The 22670-nt window shown below is 36.7% G+C and overlaps 3 protein-coding genes across 3 annotated transcripts; 1 reads left to right on the forward strand and 2 right to left on the reverse strand.

The window, feature by feature from the left end:
* Positions 1–2272: 2272 nt before the first annotated feature.
* Positions 2273–4966, reverse strand: LOC113857806. The gene is made up of 5 exons (XM_027490018.1): positions 4569–4966; positions 3720–4509; positions 3162–3617; positions 2876–3046; positions 2273–2815 (listed from the first exon to the last, which is right to left on the reverse strand). Exons 1-5 carry the CDS (start codon positions 4964–4966, stop codon positions 2273–2275), a joined length of 2358 nt encoding a protein of 785 aa, XP_027345819.1.
* A 7483-nt stretch (positions 4967–12449) lies between these two features.
* LOC113858154 lies at positions 12450–21813 on the reverse strand. Its single transcript, XM_027490655.1, has 3 exons — positions 21795–21813; positions 13111–13511; positions 12450–12563 (listed from the first exon to the last, which is right to left on the reverse strand). The coding sequence occupies exons 1-3, from the start codon at positions 21811–21813 to the stop codon at positions 12450–12452; spliced, it is 534 nt and encodes a 177-aa protein (XP_027346456.1).
* LOC113858146 (basic proline-rich protein-like) lies at positions 21277–22331 on the forward strand. Its single transcript, XM_027490643.1, has 3 exons — positions 21277–21482; positions 21580–21599; positions 21642–22331. Exons 1-3 carry the CDS (start codon positions 21290–21292, stop codon positions 22329–22331), a joined length of 903 nt encoding a protein of 300 aa, XP_027346444.1. The 5' UTR covers positions 21277–21289.
* Positions 22332–22670: the final 339 nt, after the last annotated feature.

The raw sequence follows: 22670 nt of genomic DNA on the forward strand, positions 1-22670 counted from the left end.
GATAAGTCATCCTTAGCCGAGTAGGAGTACTCGGGAGGGAATGTGATAAATAATTCATCCTTTGTTTAGTAGGAGTACTCGGAAGGGAATGTGATAAATCATCCTTAGCCGGGTAGGAGTACTCGGGAGGGAATGTGGTAGATAAGTCATCCTTGGCCGAGTAGGAGTACTCGAGAGGGTATGATAAATAATTCATCCTTAGCCAAGTAGTGGTACTTGGGAGGGAATGTGATAAATAAATCAAGATAACCGAGTAGGTATAGAAGAGATATTTTATTGATAATGTGCCTCGTTAAAAACCTTATCAGGAAAATCCCTTTTCATATTCTTTTAAGAGGACAAACCCTGGGTGAGGAAAAGAGTGCACTGAATATATATTACATGTTTAACTAAAATAATGCTTTAAATGTGTGTTGTTCCAAGTCCTCGGTATCAGTTTTCCTTCTAGTGTCTTCAGCCTGTATGACCCGTTGTCAAGCCGCTCCATTATCTGAAAGGGGCCTTCCTAATTAGCAGCTAATTTTCCTTCTCGCCTGTCCCGACATGTTTCCCCTATTATTCGCCACACCAAGTCATCAACGTAGAATTGTCTTGGATGAATTTTTGAGTTGAACTTCCTTGCCATAATCCTTTTGGTAGCTTCGGCGACTATTGCTGCTTGACCACGTACTTCATCCAGTAAATCTAGATTAACTGCAAGGGATTTGTCATTTGCTGATTCATTGAATTGTTGTCTTCGAAATGATGGCTCTCCAATTTCAACCAGCACCATGGCATCAGTACCATAGATCATCCGGAAAGGTGTTTCTTTTGTGGCTGTCTGTGGCGTACACAGATAAGCCCATAAGATCTCGGGCAGCTTTTCGGCCCATTCCCCCTTCGCCGAACCTAATTGTCTCCTGAGTTCATGTAAAATGACCTTGTTTGCAGCCTCTGCTTGTCCATTGGATTGAGGATGTTCCACAGATGTAACCTGTGTTTGATATGCAACCATTCTAAGAACTCATTGAACCGTTGATATGTGAATTGTAGCCCGTTATCGGTGATCAGGGCGTGAGGGAGACCGAAATGTGTGATAATATTTTTCTAGGTGAATTTTTTGGACGTTGTTAGTCGTGATGGTGGTGAGTAGCTCTGCTACGACAACAATCAGGAATTTGTACTGTCCATTTGCTAGGGGAAAAGGACTGAGAAGGTCCATTCCCCAAATGGCAAAAGGCCAGGGAGCACTGATTGGATGGAGGGTGTCGGCGTGTTTATGTATGTGAGGATCGTGTTGCTGACAAGGAATACATTTCTTTACAAAGATGTTGCAGTCTTTGGATAGTGTCAGCCAGAAGTATCCGGCTCTCAAAATTTTGGCTGCCATAGTTCATCCACCTGAGTAGGTCCGACAGATGCCTTCGTGAATTTCTCTCATTACATAACTGGCCTGATCCTCATCAAGGCATTTCAACATGGGTGTTGAAATTCCTCTTCTACAAGTCTTTGCCGAGGATGGTATATTTGGCTGCTTGCATTCTTATTTTCCTAGCCGGGCTGGATCATTTGGCAGGCTGTTGTCGGTCAGATATTAGACGATTGGAGTCATCCAATTCTGAGGTATATTCTCTATGTCCATACATTCTTGTTTAGTAATACTAGGTTGATGGATCTCCTGATGAATGACGCTTTGTAATTGCCCTGGTTTCCTTTGGCTCGCCAATTTAGCAAGCTTATCGGCCTATTCATTCATAGTCCTAGGTGTATAACGAACATGTACCTCATTAAACTCCTCTTGTATACTCTTGAATTCTTGGTAGTATCGGAGCATAATCGAGTCCTTCACCTAGAAAGTGCCATTGATCTGTTCAGCGACTACCTTAGAATCACTCTAACACATTATGCGTTTGACTCCCATTTTCTTTGCCAGCTTGAGGCTGGCCAGCAGTGCCTCATACTCAAACTGATTATTGGATACTTTGAATCCAAACCGAATGGATTGCTCAATCATTACGGTATTCGGTCCTTGTAGTATTATTCCTGCTCCACAGCCTTGTCAGTTTGACGAACCGTCTACATGTAGGTCCCATATCTCTATGCTGGTCTACTGCTGGGTGATGAACTCATTGACGAAATCTACCAGCACCTAAACTTTAAGGAGACGTCGAGTTTCAAAGTGGATATCAAACTGGGATAGTTCAATTGTCCATGCCACTAACCGCTCAGCTAACTCTGGTTTTCTCAAAATTTTGGCCATTGGACAATCTGTACGTACCACCACCCGATGACTTTAGAAGTAATGTCTTAACTGACGAGCTGTGTGGACTAGAGCCAATACCACTTTTTCCATTAACTGATAGCGTGATTTGGGGCCTTGGAGTGTTCGGCTGATGAAGTATATAGGGGCCGGCTCAGGTGTTTCTTGCAGTAAGACCGAACTAATGGCATTATCTGACACAGCCAAATAAATAATCATATCCTTTTCGGGCTTACGTTTTGTCAACACATGTGGTGTCGCTAGAATTTTTTTATATTGGATGAAGGCTGCTTCACATTCGTCCGTCCAAGTAAATTTTTGGGATTTTCTAAGTAGGTTAATGAAAGGTCGAGACCTGTCTGCCATTATGGGCAAAAATCTGGCTAGGGCAGCAATATGACTAGCAAGTCTTTGGACCTCCTTGACATTCTGAGGACTGATCATTTCGATGACGGCTTGGCACTTATCCAGGTTCGCCTGGATTCCCCTTTCGGATAACATAAACCCCAGGAACTTGCCACTGGCTACCCCGAATGTATACTTTTCAAGGTTGAACCGTATCCTATGTTTCCTGGCCTACCATAATACCTCCGTTAAATGAGTAAGATGTTGTTCTGAGGTAGTAGATTTAACTACCATGTCATCTACATATACTTCCATGCATTTTTCCACTTGTCTTTCAAAAATTCTATTCATCAGCCTCTGATACGTTGCCCTTGCATTCTTCAGGCTGAATGGCATTACTCGATAACAAAAATTTGCCGAGTCCATGATGAATGTCATCTTCTCTTCATCTGGGGGATACATCTGGATTTGATTGTACCCAGAGTAAGCATCCAAAAAATTGAGTATCCTGTGGCCGGTTGCTCTGTCCACTAGGGTATCAAATATTTGGTAGGGGATATGCGTCCTTCGGGCATGCCTTGTTGTGGTCCGTGAAGTCTGTGCACATTCGCCATTTACCATTTGCTTTTTTAACCATGATCACATTGGCCAACCAAGTGGAATATCTAACCTCTCGGATAAAGTTGACCCGTAGCAGCTTACCAGTTTCCTCCTTCATTGCTTTCGCTCTGCCGCCACCGATCTTCCTCTTCTTCTGTGCTATCGGTCTGGCCTCCTTATAAACCGATAGGTGGTGACAAAGAAATACAGGGTCGATGCCCGGCATGTCAGAAGCCGACCAGGCAAACAAGTCAGCGTTACGCTGCAATATTTTCTGAAAATCTTGCCTCTCTTGTACAGATAGGTCGAACCCTAGATAAGTAACTTGTTCAGGCTTTGGTCCAAGCTGGAAAGGCTGCTTATTTTCATTAGGCTCAATCCGACACCCCTCGTCAACCCTTGGATCCAGATCAATCTCCAAGTCCTCTTCAGGCTGAGGGGATATAATATTGACATCTCATCTATAGTTTTATAATGGTTTGAGGCGTAGACTTGCGAAATAACACTTTCTCGCTATTTTTTTGTCATCATGGACTGTAACGATTCGGCCCCTCTCTGATGGAAACCTCATAGCCAAGTGAGAAGTAGACACTATGGCTTTCAATTTATTAAGTGATGGCCGACCGAGTAGTATGTTGTACAAAGTATTCGCATGGACTACTAAGTAAGTGACCTTGATGCGTTTTCCCTTATTTTTTGACCCGAACGATGTGTACAGGTCTATGCAACCACGGGTTTCTACCCGTTCCCCAGAAAAACCAACCAGCGGTTCGTGATACTCTCTGAGTTCATCTTTTGGTATCCCTATTTGTCTGAATGTGTTCCAGTAAAGGATATCGGCCGAGCTTCCCTGATCGATTAGCATTTTTCTGACAGTGCAGTTGAGGATATCGTCGAAACTTATAACCATGGGGTCATCTTGCACTGGATCTATCCCCTGAAATTCGTTGTCATTGAATGTGATGGGGGGAATCTGAATTCTACTACCTAGCGATATGTTGTTGATTGAGTGAATTTGTCTCAGATGTCTTTTTCTGGCCGAGTTTGTGGGTCCTCCACCTGCAAATCCACCGGCTATGGTGTTAATAACCTGTTTTGGGTACTTCTCCTGTTCCACATATCGCCTCGCAGGAGGTTCTCTTAACTGGCTCCATTGTCGTTGGGTCTGTTTATCCTCACATCTTCGCAAGGGTGAGGGATAGCGATCTCTACTTCTTTCAGCATAACCCGTGGGACTTGTTTGTACAAACCCTCGAAGGTGCCCTTCCTTGATCAGATCTTCAATTTTATCCTTGAGAGCCGTGCATTCTTCTGTGGTATGGCCCCTATTTCGATGATATCGGCATAATTTGCTTTTGTCTGCCCGAGGGGGGTATTAGCACACCTTGGCATGCTCAATATTTCAGTTGCGAGAGCTTGGTCAAGTACCCTAGATCGGTTGGTGTTGAGAATAGTATATGAAGGATACTTGGAGCCTCTAAATGGCCTCTCGACCTCGTTTCTCCTGACTTTGTTTTCCTGTTGAGGCTTGAGGGTTTCTCTTTTGTTCGCCTCTCTCCGATTAGACCTTCTTTCTATACAGACTTGGTTCCGATATTCAGTTAGCTCTTTCATTTGCATATACTTGGCTGCCTGACTCCTTAATTCATCCAAGTCCATGGGTGGTTTATTACATATGCTATTAACAAAAGGACCTGGTCTGAGAGTCGTTGTGAACTGATGCATGGCCACGGCTGGTTCCAAATTATGGATTGAAAGCGTTACTTTGCCGAAGCGTTCCATGAACGCTCTAAGTATTTCTCCTTTCTCCTGGCAAATATTGACGAGTGCTAGGGATGTGAGGGGGTGAGGGCGGCTTGTGGCGAACTGTAGATTGAATCGCCGTGTAAGGATTACAAAAGAGTCAATGGAGGAAGTGGGGAGTCGGGTGAACCAGCTGAGAGCTAGTCCCCGAAGAGAAGTAGGGAAAATTCTGCACCATAAGGCTTCTTTTTCTGTATACAAACTAACTTGTGTTATGAAAATATCCAAATGTTCTCCTGGATCAGTCGTTCCATCATACTTTTCTAACGTTAAACCTCTCCAGTTATCGGGTAATTTGACCTCCAGGATACACTAGATAAAAGGGCTTCGACCCGAGGTCTCATCCCGTTCAGCAGGGATTTCAACCTGAGTTCTCCTTGGCTTTTCTTGCAATGCGAATGACCCTCCCTGCTCTTGAGCGAATGGGGTAGTCTAAGAGGGTGTATGGGTTTTAATTTCTTCCCTCAAGTTAGCATTCTCCCTCCTTAAGGCTGACATCTCAAGAGCATCTCTCTCTCTCTGGCTTGTTGCATTTCCCTCATCTCGGCCTGGAGTTGCCTCACCACAGAAGAGAGGCTTACATCTTCACCTTTTTCGGCCAAAGTTTCTGGGATCAGTTGACTAGGTGTGACATCTTTCTGTTGTCGAGAAGTTCGTCCTTGATGATTTTGTCCCTCCTATTGGCTTCTTGTTAGTACCATAATGACTGAAAGAGCGAGGCTATTCGTGCCCTACGGTGGGCGCCAAAATGTTCCTGCTAGGAAAACACTGATCTTTTAATCTCTGCCCTGGTGTGATGATGTCCTTTTATATGTAGCTGAAGTGGGGAGGCCACCTGCAAAAGACACTCCGATGCTGATGTCAGATATCGGTTCTGAATAACAAATACTATTTTAATAATATGCCAAGAAATCTCCCTTACCTAAGCTTCCTACCTTTCTTTTATAGACTTTATTATAGGTTAATGGGTTTGAGTCATCCTTAATTTTGGCCTTTTAATTAATTTTGGCCCTTTAAAGTAAATAATATTTTGGTTATTATCATCAATCAAGCTAATTACCTCTTAATCTGATGAGGATATTCGGTTATATTAATCGAATGGCGGTTACCTTTTCCTATGAGTAAGGCTGAGTAAGGCCCTATCCAGTACAAATCCTAAAATATAAAATATAAATTTTAAAATTAAATATAAACCAAATCTAAACAAAAAATAGATAATAAAATATAAAACAAGAGAAAAAAAAATGTAAATAGACTTACCGTTGGTACCAGCACACTTCCAAATAAAAAAATGATATATGATAAATTTCTTAAATTAACCAAGTGTCTTACATTTAAGTTAGATAAAAACAATTTAAATTATATTCAATGCAATTATTTTAAATATTCAGAGAAAAAATTTTGTTGCCCATACTAATCTTATTTGTCTCAAAAAAAAAAAATTGAAGATATTTGTAATTAAAATAATTGAAACATGAGGTTTTTATTTTTTTCTTTCATTTTTATTTTCATAATTTTTTTTATTCTCTAGTTTCAACAACGTCATTTTTATATTTTTTTAAGAATAAAATAAAAAAAGATGACTATTGTTTTCTGAGTTTTTTTTGTGAAAATATAGTAAAAAACGTAAGATGTTTATGAAACATTTTTTATTTTAGAGTTTTTTTTTACTGTAATGTATCGTTTATGTAAAAGTTAAAATTTATTTTTTTATTATTAAAAAATAAAATTAATGTCACAGGGTACTTGAATGGATCTGATTGATATTTTTTTTCGATTTCTTACACGCACTTTGAGTAAATTTATTATTGGAGTTTGGTTACCTACACAAACTTGAGACCTAATTGATATATTTTATTGTTGTTTTCTTGTGTGTGGAATTTGAGGAGCTAGAGTTATTCAAAACATAACCAAATTAACTATCTTGTTTATCTCGGTGATTTTTCTGAGCCTTGGATGGACCATGCAATTTCTGAAGAATGTGTTGCAAGATACCATTTCAAGGGTCAAGTATATTCATTTAGCTTTCCTTTATCTCACTCTTCATGGGTTAGTTATGGCTGGCCACAACATATAGAATAAATAAAAAATTATACAAATATATTTTAACATTTTCTTATTTTTAAAATAAAATTGGAAAGAAAAATTCATTATTGCTGAATTTTCCTTTGATCTGAAGGTTTGAAAGACTAATGAAAAGAGGTTTACTAATGTATTATTGTTTGTCCACTTTTCATGAGTCTTTGAACTGTTCATTCTGTATACCTTTAAACTTATTTTTTACGTTAAAAGAAAGTAAATTCATCAATGCACACAATCCAATTACCTTTGCCAAATCACGAGCTCACACAGAAATCAAACTTTCATTGAAAATATCTATGAAGTATCGTACAATTCAACAGGTAATCCAACTTACTATTGAATTATTTCGGTAGAAGCCTCACACATACAAAACTTGGTAGAGTCCACAACAACAATGATGATAAAATATTTCCATCCCTAATTTCTATTATATTTCATAAATAAACTATACTCATTCCAAAAATTTATTAAAATTAACTTTTATAATTAATTTTAATAAATTTTAATTTAATATAATTTACAGTAAATTTGTTTATGTAATATATTTTATAGTGACTTTAAATATTTTAAATCTTAATAATTATAGATTTTATTATAAATATATAAAATAATATTTATATTTATTATTTATATATAAAAGTAACTTTAAATTTTGAATCTTAAGAATAATAAATTTTATTATAAATACATAAAGTAATGAATATGTACAACATATTAAAAATGACTTCAAACTTTTCAAATTTAATAATTATAAATTTTGTTATAAATACATAGAGTAATAAGTAGGTTAATAATCATAAAATTTATAATTTTTTTTATAAATACATAATAATAAATCTGTATTTAATTTTATATTTATATAAATATAAACATAAATAAATTATTATAAATAGTTCTCAAAGAACTATAAGGATTGATTCGATTTTTTGTACTGTAACTCTTCATAAGAAGATTATGCAAGCATATTAGTAGTGAAGAGAGGTTTAGTATTATGGTGTTATGGATGATTCATGATAAATGACTTCAAAACAAATTTTTTTTCATAATCTTGTCGTGTACTTACAATTAAAATGGTGAGAGGGTGCAGTGCAAAGACAAAATTGCGTCTGCAATAGCTAAAGTATGTATTCTACTTTAAATCAAGGTATAATATTGAGCTCTCTTATCGAATTAGAATAAGTTCAGCAATCAATTACAAAATTTTAGTGGTCTTTTCTATCTAATGAATGGAGAGTCTGTTTTAAAATTGTCTGCCCTACAGCTCTCGAGTATATGTTTCAAGAAGAATCACGCAAGAGTAGATTGATACAATAAAAACCTCTAATAATAAAATGTCCACCCGTAGCCCAACAGATAAAGCACATTACATAGTTCATTTTAAGGATTGACTACTTATCCATTCAATGACTTTGGTGATGGACGTTCCCAAAATAGATATTGTACTCTTGGGTCCGGTAGATATCTGTTAGCCTTCAAACCTTCATTCTTCTTTTAGGACCTATCCAAAAAAAAGAGAATTTAATACTTCTTGATCATAAATATCTGAATATAATGAACTGCATGAATTTTTTTGTTTCAGAACAAAATAATTAAAATTAAACCCGGTCAACTGAAATGTGTATTATTGATATAGGGAATCTTTCAATTGAAAAGAGTCATTCGTCCTAATCAATGATGGCCTTATATAGATTTACCTATATAAGCCGCAACTAAAAATAGCAAAAAAAAGAACTTAAATATCGTTTGTAAATAATTTAAAAAACATGACAGATATATAAATTACTAAAAATACTAAAATAATAATAATAATAACTACTAATTCATCATCTAATATATTTTCAAAAAGCTAAAAACTAAGTAATAAAGGTTTTGTGAAATCTTCTAAAATGTTAATAGGTAAAAGAATTGGAATTAGTTGAAAGTAATTACTAAAATAAACTAATTCTTTTTTTTTTCAAAGACTCGTCTAGAAATATGCTATTACCCAAGTAAAGTTAATGCAACTGCAGTATTTATATCATTTGTGGGTCAGCTAACTCCCCGTGAGGTTTCTTTTCGTTATGGCAGGTTCTTCTTCCAACATTCTGAGGCCTTCCCAACTCCTTCCACCAACAGTTTCTGATGATTCTGGCTTCATCCTTTCAGCTAGAAGGGTTCTCAGCCATCTCGGGTTTCGAGCTGGTATCTTTGTTGAATCAAGCTACCTTGCCAGTGGGTTTACAGATTCTGTTTTTGCTTCGGCTCTCCGTGTGCTCGGTGATTTTCAGGATGAAGTTCGTCTGGAGAAAGTCTGCATGCTTGGCGTCAGCAACAGGTTCTTTGAGAGTGTCACGTCTTGTCATCCTACCCAGTTCTATGCTTTTCTGAAGTTTCTGGAGTCTAAAGAGGGTCAAGCAGCGATGGCTAGCCTTAGTCTTAAAGAGAAACTTGCCAAGAGGGGTTCTGGGCAGCTTTCTTCTGAGGAGATGGGGCTTGTTGCTCTCGTTGAAGCTCAGAGAGTTGTTATGGCCAATGAACAGGCTGATTTCAAAAGCGAGAAAGATTCTGAGATTGCTGAGCACGAGGTTCGTCTTAAGCAGCTGCGTGTTAATCGCGATAATGGCATTGAGATGATTCGCCTGAAGTACCTTCCAGCTGGAACTTTTATTGATCAAGATGTTTCAGATTTCAACCGTGCATGTTGGGTTGCCTATGTCAGTCATTGTGCTTCTTCCGATGTTACCGCAGCTCCTCTCAACAGGGAGAACCTTATTGATGCTGTCCAGACCTTTGGTGCTGAAGTCACAAGGCATCGTATCATTAATCACCTTGGTTATGATGATAACAAGAGAGCATTAGCCCAGTTTGCAAACAGCCAGATTGGTTTCTTTGAAGACAGGTTTGATTCTCGTAGAGCAAAGCGTTTTCGAGGCCTCATGGAAGCATGTGGTCTCGAGGTGGCTGTACAAGTTCCGGTTGCAGGTCAGGAGGGAGCTGGGGGAAAAGGTGCCCGTAGGACCATTGAACCCAGGGGTGAAGAGGAAATCTTCGGTTCGGTTGACATCCCTATTGTACCAGTCGCTGATGAAGCACAAGCGGGTGGTGGCAATGAAGCCGAAGCCGACATTGTCCAGGGTGATGGAGAAGAAGCTGTTCAGTCCGGACCTGATGCTGCACAACATGCTACCAGAGGTTCACGTCCTTCTGGTCGGCCACGACGAACGGTCCATTCCCGTCGCTAGGAGTTTGTGGGAGGCGCGCGTACTTAAGGTTATTGGTGGTAGGGAAATGATAAATTGGAAAGTGGATAGTGCTATGCATTGTGGTGGGGGCTGTTTTGCTTATGCTAGGACTGACTTACCTGGAAGGCCTGTTTGATGAAGAATTTTAATGAAGAAGCTACTTCTAGTCTTTTTTTATTTTCTTTTAATTGTAAACGCAAAGGCGGCTTGTCTGCCTTTCTATCTGACTTTATGTGGACCTTCTATAATGATTTTGCTGGAATTGTTGGTTTTCGTTCTAAATTAGTTAGTTTTGATAATGCTTTTTCTAAGCTTCGCGAAGGAAAATCCATTGGTCGTTGTGTTGTCATGCTCGATGCATTGGAGCAGGTGGCCTCGTCTCCACTTTACAATGCATTGACACATGTTTTGTAAAGTCATGGCTTTGATCGCCTTTCTGGGTTCAGAAACACTGTTGTCCGTGCTTCATCCGATTGGTTATCCCTTTGGGATGAAGTGCTGAGGGCTAAAGTTGCTGAACTCGATTGGAAGAAATTTGATCGCTAACGCTCAGCTGAAGATGTTTGATTTGTTATTGATGTCATTTTATCTTGTTTTCAGCCATAGCACGTGAAGAGAAATTACTCCTTGCATATGGTGGCATGTTCTGTATTGATGGAATGGTGGCTAGTGGGTCTTTATGGACTGGCTTTCTTGATACTGCCCTTAACATTTTTTATATGAGTGACATTTTAAAATCATTTTTTTAAAATTATTATAATTTTATTTAAAATTTATTTTTCAAACTTTTATTTATAATTATTATAATATTATTTAAAATTTATTTAAAACAAGACTAAATTAAAATAATAAAATCTTATTGTCATGAAAATAAATTTGACACTTGTAATTTCTACATTTTTAAAAGTGACAACTTTGAAAAGAAATTACTAAATACTATTTAATAGTAGGTGTGGGTAATGGAAGTTGAATAATAAAGAAAGACTCTTATATCAGTGTTGTCTTTGCATTAAAAAAATAAAAAGTTTCGTAGCAATATTTATGCGTTAGAAAAATATAAGATTTTATTTTGCTCTCACTTTTACTTCAAGGTTGTTAGTAAAAAAATACAAATTAAAGCAAATATTTATTATTTAATTATTTTTTATTATTTAATTAAAGCAAATTAGAGTAAAAAAAATAGCAATTAAATAAAAAATAAAAAATAATTCAATTTTTTTTATTATTTAATTATTTTTTTAAAAATAAATTAAAAAATATTTATTATATATTAATTAAAAGTTTTATAAATGAAAAGTTAATAATTACTTAAAAAAAAAATTTCAGAATTGATCGAGGACTTTAAGAGGACTAGACCCCCATTTTATGTGACCAGGGATAAGCACGTTTCCCGACGAAGGTGAATCTCTCTCTGGGAACTTCAAAGATACTGCACCTTGCTGAGTGGGTGCAATTTAAGGATAAGTTGATAGTCAAACCAGATGAGGGATGGTCACATAGGTGGCGTTACAACTTCTTTGGGAAACCAAAGTTTCTATCTTGTTACCGGTTACCGAATGGTCTTCTGATTCGTCCAGCCCATGATAATTTAGAGAAGAAGCTTTTTTCCGAGGGCATTCAGAAGCCTCTTTACTTGCTATGGTTGTGGACAATCCTTTTAATCATCATAACATAAATCATCGTTAACATCTTTTCATTATTGTGCAGCAGGTCAAAAGACTCTCGCTTCTTGGTTTAAAGCCGGAGGATATTCTATGGTTCTCTAAATTCAGATATTTATTGACGTGGAGAAAGCAATGTAGATAAAAGAATAGATATTTTTTAGACTTTCATTTCATATAACGGCTAACTTTAGTTAATATATATCGTATCACTCATAAATATGTAAATAAAATAATTATAAAATAAACTATTCTCATTCCAAACATATAACTGCAATGCACTTTTAGAAGCGTTCTGAATGTACGTTCCTTAACTTTGATGTTCGGAAAAATGCTTATAATTATAAAAGGGCATTGCTACAAAGTTACATTCATGTATGCGATTTCAATAAAATTCACTAATAAACATAGCAAGAGATGTGATAAACGAAGAAAATGTAGTGATTGAATGAATCCCAATATCACAAAAAATAATAGAAAAGTCAAATCCACAAATATTTAAAAGTCTCCATCTTTGATAGACTTGGGTAGCTTCACATGGGCAATGGGGTCTCTCTTCACCTTCCATCTCTTGAACTGTTTCGAGGCAGCTTTCAGTGCTTTTGCCCAATGCTGAATCAAAATCAAATAGTAAAACACAGGTTATTATAACATCCTATCAATTTTAGAGTGAACATGCACATAAAATTTAAAATAAAGTTAATATAATTTTTGCAATTCCATTGTAAAAGATGTTTACTCAACACCCGTATTCATATTTCTAATAAAAAAAATTCAACTTCCATAAAATGCAGAACAGAAAATAAAGATACTAGAAACCCAGATAGAATAGAATCAAGGTGTGTACAGTACCGGTCATTCCAAATATCTATTAGCACTTTCATTCAAAAATAATTTTTTCCCCTTGTAAATGTTAATGATAAAAATATTTTTCATAAAGAATTTCAGTGACACTCTTGCCCCTTCCAATGCCATTGTTGTAAGAAAAGAAGCTTTCAATTGTGTTAAAAAAAAAATTGTCACAAATTTCAGATATCCAGAATGTTTCTCAAATCTTAACCTTCATAAAACAGAACAAAAAACATAAAGGTACCAAGAATCTAGATGGGAAGAATTACAAGCATAAACCAAAAAAAAGCATGCAACACAAAAAAATTACCTTCCTGAAGATGGGGTTACATGCACCTTTAAAAGGTGTGGGGGAGAAGTCAGAAGCCACCTTCTTATTTTTGCTCTTGGTATGTTTTCTGATGGAATCAACGTTGAGATTTAAAGCAGTGGCAGTGAACTTCTTCCTAAGCTTAGAACCCACCTTCTTGACACTGCACTTTGCTCCAAAACCCATGTCATAGGAAAGCTTCTTTGGAGTTATGAGGTCCAAATCCATGGGACTGTAGGGTCTGGGAACTAAAGGGGACCAGATTGTGCTCTGAGAGTAGTCAAAGTCAAAGGCAGAGTTATCTGGGAACTTGCATAGAAGTTCAAGTGACATGAATGGCTCCAAATACTCCACCACTTTTGTTGTCCTTAACACTAGTGCTTGCTCTTCTTCTTCTTCCTCTAACTGTTGTTTCTCTGATTCTCTTTGATATTCCATTGCCAAATCAAAATGGGTATTTGCTTTGTCTCTCTCTCTCTCCCCTTTGTTTACATTTAGCACTTTGAAAGTTGTGGACTTTGTAATGCTGGCGTTGCCTTGTAAGCAGAAAAGGATGAGAGAGAAAAACAACGACACAGAAAGTAGCCGTTGTAAGTGGTAATGTCTGTCTTCTCCGAAAATCAATATTCACGTTATGTTCGTTGTTTTCACCTACTTGCACACTCCTACAATTTTAATAAAATAAGGGTTGCGTTAAAAAAAATATTTATTATATTTTTATAACTTTAAAAATTATGTATTTTTTATAAAAAATTATTTATAAATATTTAAGTTAATTAACAAAACCTATAAAATAATTAATGTAATAATAACATAAAAGACTTGCACGTTTGACTTAATTTGTTTTGAAAAACAAAACTTTTTTTATATAATTAAACTAAACATGAAAAATTTGACAATATATTTCGTAAACTATTTTTTTGCGCTATAAAATTTATTTCAGTAAAAAAATAGATCTGATCTTTGAAATAATTCACAGCGAAGGTTATGTCTACGAATCCCCCAAAACACCGTGAAAACCTTATTTTCAAGTAAAACATTTTTAATTATTACTTAAAATTTATTAAAATTACAACAATATAGAAAATTTAATTTAGAAGTTAAAAAAAAAGATTCACATATTTTTTACAATGTTTAATAAATTTTAGGCAACAATTAAAAGTGTGTTAAAAATATATATTAAAAAGTATACTATTACCGTTCTTTATTAAAAAATAGAATATAAATTATAAAATATTTGAAATAGTTTATGTTTAGTAATAGATTAATTTAAAGATAATTACTTATTTTTCTTAAATTATCTAATAAAAATAATTATTTACAATAATTGAACTAAACACATACTAATATCATATTGCATACATAATTTTACTTTTATATAAAAGTTATGCTTTTGCCTTATATTTCATGTTTCATGTACATAACCTTTTCTGTTTTTATTTTTAATTAGAAAGTGTTATGCTCACAATTTCAAAGCTGTTTGTTATTCTTCTGAGAAACATAAATAAATTTTTACTTTTAAAAGATATTAATTTTAATATATTTTTATACTGTCAACCAGACTGAAATACTCTATAGATATATTTTTATATTAGGTGTTACAAAAGAAAATTGCTGATATGACGATGATAATGTATTTAGATTAATTTCTATTAAAAATCAAGTTTTTTTTAAAACTTTAATAGTAAGTCTTTTCCTTTTGAGGCAAAACAATGCAAAAGAAAGTTATGCAAGCTTAATTGCTTTTTATTTTTATTTTTTTGTCCTTTATTTTTTTTTTAATTAGTTAAGTTTTCTTAATAATATATATATATATATATATATATATATATATATAACTAGTTAAGTCCTTACAAATTAAATTTATTAAATTTGCCATTCGGTGAAAATTGATCAACCGAAGTATCATACTTCACCTAAAATAAATTTTTTAAATAAATAAATAAATAATTGAGTGTTTGAAGAAAAGAAAAATCACTTAGAGATTAAATTTACCCAATTTAAATAATATGGAACTTAACTTTAAAAAAGTTTAAAACACTAAAGTCATGCTTATCTTCAACTAGAGGGATTATCAAGTTAAGCCAATTATTTATAGACAGATGTATTTGTGATTTAACTTGGTCAGTTTACTATATCTTTTGAAAAAAAATATTAATTAGTTCAATAATCATTTAAATAAAAACATTAAAAAAAAAATGAGAAAGAGGTTCAACAGGGATGTCTATTTACGTCTTTGGTCAGTTTACTATACCTTATTTTTCTGCTATCTATTTACGTCTTTGAGTAATTTATATCTTCAAAATTAAATTGAATTTCAAAATTTTGTAATGCATAATTCAACTTAGAATGTTGAGAACTACTTAAATTGAAATTTTGAGAGTTTTCTAAGACTTGTGCTAAAAACGAGTTTATAAAACTGTTACACATTAATATTGAATAAACCCTCAAATTTCATCAAGGACTAATTTCACCAATTTTGCATTATTATTGTTGCACTCATCTCAACGTTCTCCCCTCCAATACACGACATTGCTAGCTACCCACATCACCTCCTCTCTCTCTCCAACACACGCACACACTCACACAAACACATAACCTTCAAACAACGGTGATGTTGAAACTTCAAACAATAATCAATAATGCCGTTGACACAAACATAGAACCTTTAACTCTCATAACGGTGATGACATTTTCGCAGATCTAGAAAACGCAATGGTGTTGGAGTTTGTTATTTGCAAGAAGCTAGTTATTGGGTTAGTATGGGAGTGAAGATCACCATGAATGATGTAACCTAAATTTGACCGATGTTAGACACTTAAATGTAGAGGATGAGTCTAGCATGAGAGATTTTTTATATACTCAAACTCAAGATTTTACTTAAGAAGATATCAAGTCATTTATCATTCAAACTAACTTTCCTAAATAAATGACCAAAAAATAAGGATCTAAATTAGCTTAGAGCTATCACTTATGAAATAAAAGAAACTATAAAGGATAAAAACAGTAATAAGATAATATAATAATCAGTAGACTTTAGTTAATAAATTGGCCCATGTAACGTGGATTTGGTTTGGACACCCTTGTGCTCGTCTGTCCCTATCATTCCCTCTCCCTTGAAGAGGCACCTTGACCTCAAGGTGTAGGTTGGGATAATGCTACTGCAACACTTGTACAGATTCCCACGAGGCATCCTCAACTAGAAGTGCCCGCCAGTGAACCAGTGCCTCTTGATTAGGTCCATTGCTTCCTACAACCCAACTATAATCCAGATCCTTTCTGGATCAATAATTGGGTTTCCCTCTGCTTCGTATGGTGGTAAGGTAGGTTGGATAACGGCTTGGTCCCCAATTTTCTGACCCAACAAGGACACATGGAAAACTGGATGAATTTTTGCAATTTCAGGCAAGTGTAATCGATAGGCAACTCGACCAACCCGATCAACAATCTAAAATGGCCCAAAGTACTTACTCGCAAGCTTTTGGTGTACTCATTTGAAAATCGAGTGCTGTCTATATGGCTGTAACTTTAGATATACCCAATCCCCAACCTTAAAAACCTCCTCTCAACGATGTTTATCTGCTAATTGCTTCATCTTATTCTTTGCAGTAGCAAGATGGTCCTTAAGTTCATGAATTATTGTATCCCTTGTGCATAATGTTTGATCTATCTCATGAACCAAGGCTGACCCTGGTGCGTAATGCACCAAAGTTAGAGGAGGCCTACCATAAACAGCTTCAAAAGGAGACATTCCAATGGACTGATGGTATGAAGTGTTGTAACAGAATTCTACTCAGGTCAAATACGGTTTCCACTATCAGGGTTGTAGGAATACAAAACATTTTAGGTATTGCTCAAGGCACTGATTTACTCAACCTGTCTACAACCACCAGAATTGTATCCTTTCCTTTGGACTTAGGTAAGACTTCTATGAAATTCATAGAGTTATTAGTCCACACCACCTCTGGTATAGGTAGTGGTTCTAATAGACCAGCGGACACATGATTTTCAACCATGTTACGTTGACAGGTGTCACATTGACGAACATAACGACGAACGTCTGCTTTCATGCTTGTCCAAGAAAAAGAGTGTGAAATTCGCTTAAGCGTTCTTACAATTCTTGAGTGCCCTGCTGATGGTGAACAATGGAACTCATGCAAGAGCTTCTCTCATAACTCCGAGTCGTTTGGCACAATAATTTTTCCATCAAGTCAAAAACATCTATTCCTTAATCGATATTTGTCTCCTGGATGCGTAATCTCTTGCAACTGTCTCACTATTTCAACCAAGGAACATCCCCTACAGTAGCATGGACTATTTCCTCCCATAATCCCAAATTGGCTGAGATATAGCAGCCAACTCTGCTGCGGTCATAGTTTGTCCATATCAAGATAATGCATCAGCCGCCTTATTTATTTTTTCTAGTTTGTACACTATCTCATAATCAAACCCGATCAACTTTGTTAGCCACTTTTGTTGCTCAGGAGTCGTAATCCTTTGCTCAAGAAGGTGACGAAGGCTCTTCTTATTTGTGCGGATTTGAAATTTGCAACCCAATAGATACTGTCGCCATGCTCTTATAGCCTCCAACATTGCAAGCATTTCTTTTTCGTAAGTTGACCAAGCCTTTTTCTTGTCACTGATTGCCTTGCTCAGGTAGGCTATTGGTCGTCCGTTTTACGATAGGACTGCTCCAACACCATTGCCTGAGGCATCCGTCTCAATCACGAAGTCTTCAGAAAAGTTTGGTAGTGCTAAGACTAGTGTAGATGTCATGGTTGTTTTCAAGGCTTCAAAGGCTTGTTCTTCATTCTCCCTCCAACCACAGCATCCCCTTTTTAACAATTGAGTGAGTGGTCTAGCAATTACCCCATAATTCTATACAAACTTATGGCAGTACCCTGTTAGGCTAAAAAATTCTCTAAGTGAGGTTATGGTTTTTGGTCTGGGCTTGGGTACCATGGCTTCAACTTTTCTCAGGTCAATTCGCATGCCTTCCTTTGAGATAAAATACCTCAAATATTCTATCTCTTTCTTCCCGAAGTGATATTTAGTAAGTTTAACAAAGAATTGATGATTGCGTAGAATTAAGAGCGTTAATCTTAGATGTTCCAAATGGGCCTCCCATGTGATATACACCAAGATATCATTTAAAAAAAAAAAAAACTTCTCCCATGTGGTATACACCAAGATATCATAAAAAAAAAAATTAAAATAAATTTTTGCAAATGCAGTCGAAAAATGTCATTCAATGCAACTTGGAAGGTGGATGGAGTGTTGCACAATCCAAATGACATCACAAGATATTCATAGTGACCATTATGGGCACGAAAGGCAGTCTTGTGCACATCTTTAGGATGAAAGCATATCTGATGGTAACCGGAGCAAATCTAGCTTACTGAAATAAGTTGACCTGAATAACTCATCTAGCATATCGTTAACTATGGGGATTGAAAAACGATCATTTATTGTTATTGTGTTCAGTGCTTGATAATTTGTACAAAACCTCCACGTTCCATCTTTTTTCTTTACCAAAACCAAAAGCACGAGCGAGGAAAAGGGCTTATGCTTGGGCGGATGAGGCCTAAGCTTAACATTTCATTCACCTGCTTCTCAATTTCATTCTTTTGAAAGTGGGCATATCGGTATGGTGCCACATTAACTGCTTTAGTCCCATCGATCAGTCGAATTCGATGATCAAACACTCGACTTGGTTGTTGTCCCTTCGGTTCTTCCATCACATCACTAAACTCATCTAAGAGTTTCTTCATATTGCTTTGTTGATTCTCTAGTAATACGGCCATCTGATGTTCCTCCCCGCAAACCATTAGACAAAATAGTTCTGCCCCTTGGTTCCATTACTGAACCACAACATCAAGGCTGGTTGCCTCAACTTCCTTCTGGTTAAGTCCTGTCAAACAGAACTCCTTTTCTCCTAAGCGAAAAGTCATTGTAAGGTGTTGATAGTCTGTTGTAACTAGCCCTAGACTAACTAGCCAAGGGATTCCAAAAACGATGTCTAATCCCCTGATCAGAAGGGCATAAAAAGTCATGTGAAAGGTGTGGCCTTGAATGGCGAAGGGCGTTGCTTCATATTTCTCTCTTCCAGCCTCTCACCACTGGCAACCTTTACTGTAAAAGGTTTGATGCAAGCGACTGGTAGACGTAGTTGTTGTACCAAGTGTGGGTTTATAAAGTTCAAGCTTGACCTGTCCACCAATGCGAACACTTGTTGTTGTTGCAACAGCCCACTGACTCGTAATGTCTTGCCGCTTGATCCTCCGACTAGTGCATTTAATGACACCAAATGCTCCTTAACATCAGCGTTGCTTTCTAACTCGCCATCACTGCCCTTATCTTTTGTGCACAATTCAATGAGAAGTGATTATTTCTTGCAACAGTGTCCTGGAACGAATTTTTCATCGCAACTGAAGCAAAGGTATTTTTCTCGCCTTTGTTGCATCTCAGCCCAAGAAAGTTTTTTTGGTGCATGGTTGGTACGACCCGCTGTGGCAGTTGATGCCACTGCTATGGGTGTTGGCCTTGAGTTAGCATGTGGTCCCCCTACCATACTTTTTCTTGAACACTGAAGTTGTTCATCCTTTCTCTTGGCTAGTTCAATGGCCGCTTACAAGGTCCTTGGCTTAAGCAAGCGTATGTCCCCTGCTAATTCTTCCTTTAGCCCAGCCATAAAGGCCCCCATCAATGCACTTTCAGGCCAGTTTGGAAGACAATTCATCACCCGTTCAAATTCTCCCAAGAATCCACGGAATGCACCTACTTGTTGAAGCTTGCTGATTGCTTCGTTTGCATTCTCATATTCGGCAGAATTGAACTGCAGTAACAACCCCTTTTCAAACATTTTTCACGTAATCTTCTTCTTATGATTTGCATATGAAAACTAGCGCCACCACTGGTTGGCTTCTGCGTCTAAATAGAATGATGTCATGGCCACCTTTCGTGATCCATGGACATCTTGGGCAACAAAGTATTGTCGCGCTATCCAGCCATACACAAGGGTCATCCCTAACAAATTTGGGAAAGTCTAAGCGGAGTGGATTTCTGGTCCGCTTCTTCTTTTCATCATCGCTGCCATTGGTCCTCCTACTGTGCATTGAAAAACTGGATCTAGAACCCGCATTGTCAGTGTTGGAGTCGGTGGGCACCGATCCCCTTGATGACGATGAGGATGATGATCCGTACCACTTCGCATCCTACGGTGCTTGCGCTTTGCTTTTTTTGTTGGCAAGCGTGACCAAGATCTGTTTCACTGATTCGCGAAGTTCTCCTATCGAGTTCTCCAAGTTCTCAAACCGTTCTGTATTGGTGGCCACGTGTATGAGCAAGGTGTTGATATGATCGCAACCGGCTTTGATACCAATTGATACGATCTCAAGGTACCATGGGTTTCTCACGTTTCAAGTGCAAGTAACCAAGAATGAATTTGCTGATTTCTTATTATTCCTTTCAAAGCTGATTGCCAAGAATATAAATATTATAGCCTTCTTAACAACTTTCCTAAATAGATGGTCGTAAGGATCTAAACTAACTAGAGCTATCACTTACGAAATAAAAGAAACTATAAACGATAAAAATAGTAATAAGATAATATAATGATCAGTAGACTTTAGTTAATAAATTAGCCCATGTAATGTGGGTTTGGTTTGGACACTCTTGTGCTGCGTCTGACCCTATCAGTGTTGTTTAAACATAAAAGGTTATCACAATGATATAAGGCCCTCTTATATTTATACGTGTGTGGTCGTCTTATTTAGCAGCATTCGAACTACACCATTTGCAAAATTCTCTTGACTAAGCGATAGCCATGAACTATGATTCTATGAACAAAGATTGGTCTAGAACTCTGGCTTTGGGGACACTCTGATTCTGAAATTGGACAAAAAAGAGTGGGCTTCAAGGTTAAGTGATCTATTTATCTAAAACAAATAAAGTATTAATCATCAAATATTGCGTACACATAAATGATCACAGATCTCATATAGTTCTTTGAGTGGCAAACAAGCAAAACGGAAGTGCATGGGCAAGTAAGCATATATTCGAGGGAACAAGCTAGAACTCACTCTATTTACCCTTTGAGCACATTGCTATTTTTCTTATCTACATGTTACAAAGTGACAAGAACAAAATTAAAGTGACAACAGAATCAACTTTATTATTCATGGCTTCTCACTTTACGGCAGCCACACCTACTTATATTGCACCCCATTGCTCTTCATCTGCTAAACTAGTGAGCTCTCACTCTATTTTTGGCTTTGCTGCTAATGCAATGGATTCAAGAGCTTACATTTTTAGACTCAGCATAGCAATGCTTTGCATCTCAATGCTGGCTTCCATTCTTTTCCCTGTGTGTGGTAAAGCATATAATATACACATAAATGCTTCATTTTGGTCAGTGCAAAAACAATTTTTTTGTCTATAAAATTTTATTTTTTTTCTGTTGATTTGCAGATGCAATAAATCATGGAAGAGTTATAGAGGGTCACAAAATCCGTAGAAGGTCCTTATTAAAGTCCCTGAAGAACCTAAAAATAAAATCACTAAATCGTTTGAACAAGTACTCAGCATTTGAGTACTCAGACTTTGATTCATATGGCTCTCCTTCTTCTCTACCCCTACCACCTTTCAATTCACTGGCACCACAACCAACACCTTCAACTTCTAACCCTTCTCCATACTCTCCATTGATACCTCCAAGCATGGGGGGAAACCCCTCTCTGCCAGCATATTCCCCAGTTCCAAATCCACCACCCCATGGGGCATTTGGGCCACCAAGCCCAAGAAGCATTGCTAGTCCACCACCACCACCTCCTTATGGTTCAAGCCCACCAAAGCATGCTCCAAGCCCACCTAAGAGTGTGCCAAGTGCAAGCCCACCACCACAAGCATACTTGCCACCCATTGTGTTCCCACCACCCCCTTCCCCTGCTGCTCACCGTAAAAAGCCACCACAATATGCACTTTGGTGTGTGGCAAAGCCCACTGTTCCTGATCCAATAATTCAAGAGGCCATGGACTATGCCTGTGGGTCTGGTGCAGATTGTAAATCCATTCAGCCCAATGGGTTATGTTTCCAGCCCAACACTTTGTTGGCCCATGCTTCTTATGCCTTCAATAGCTACTGGCAGAACACTAAGATTGGCGGTGGCACCTGTGATTTTGGTGGGATTGCCATGCTTGTCACCGTTGATCCCAGTAAGTAGTTCATTGCACCAGTGTCAGTAATTTATGCATTAGTGGATGCAACTTTTTAGGTATTTAATATTTTTTTTAATTAAAATTAGAGTTTTACTTTGATAATTTGTATGATAAAAAATAATATTTAGGCTACCAGATTAATTAGACAAAAGTTTATTTTCAATTAACAGATAACATAAAAAATATCTAAAAATTTCCTTTAATTTTTTTCTTTATTTAATATTAATTGAAAGTGGGTATTGTAACAATGATAACTAATATGGTGCGATAAACACTAAATTATTTGTCCACGTTTTTTATTCCTAACCTTAAGCCATTTAGTTGGGATCTCTTTAATCGTGGGT

This window comes from Abrus precatorius, unplaced genomic scaffold, assembly GCF_003935025.1.
Source record: "Abrus precatorius isolate BTA unplaced genomic scaffold, Abrus_2018 Scaffold1, whole genome shotgun sequence".
NCBI lineage: Eukaryota > Viridiplantae > Streptophyta > Magnoliopsida > Fabales > Fabaceae > Abrus > Abrus precatorius.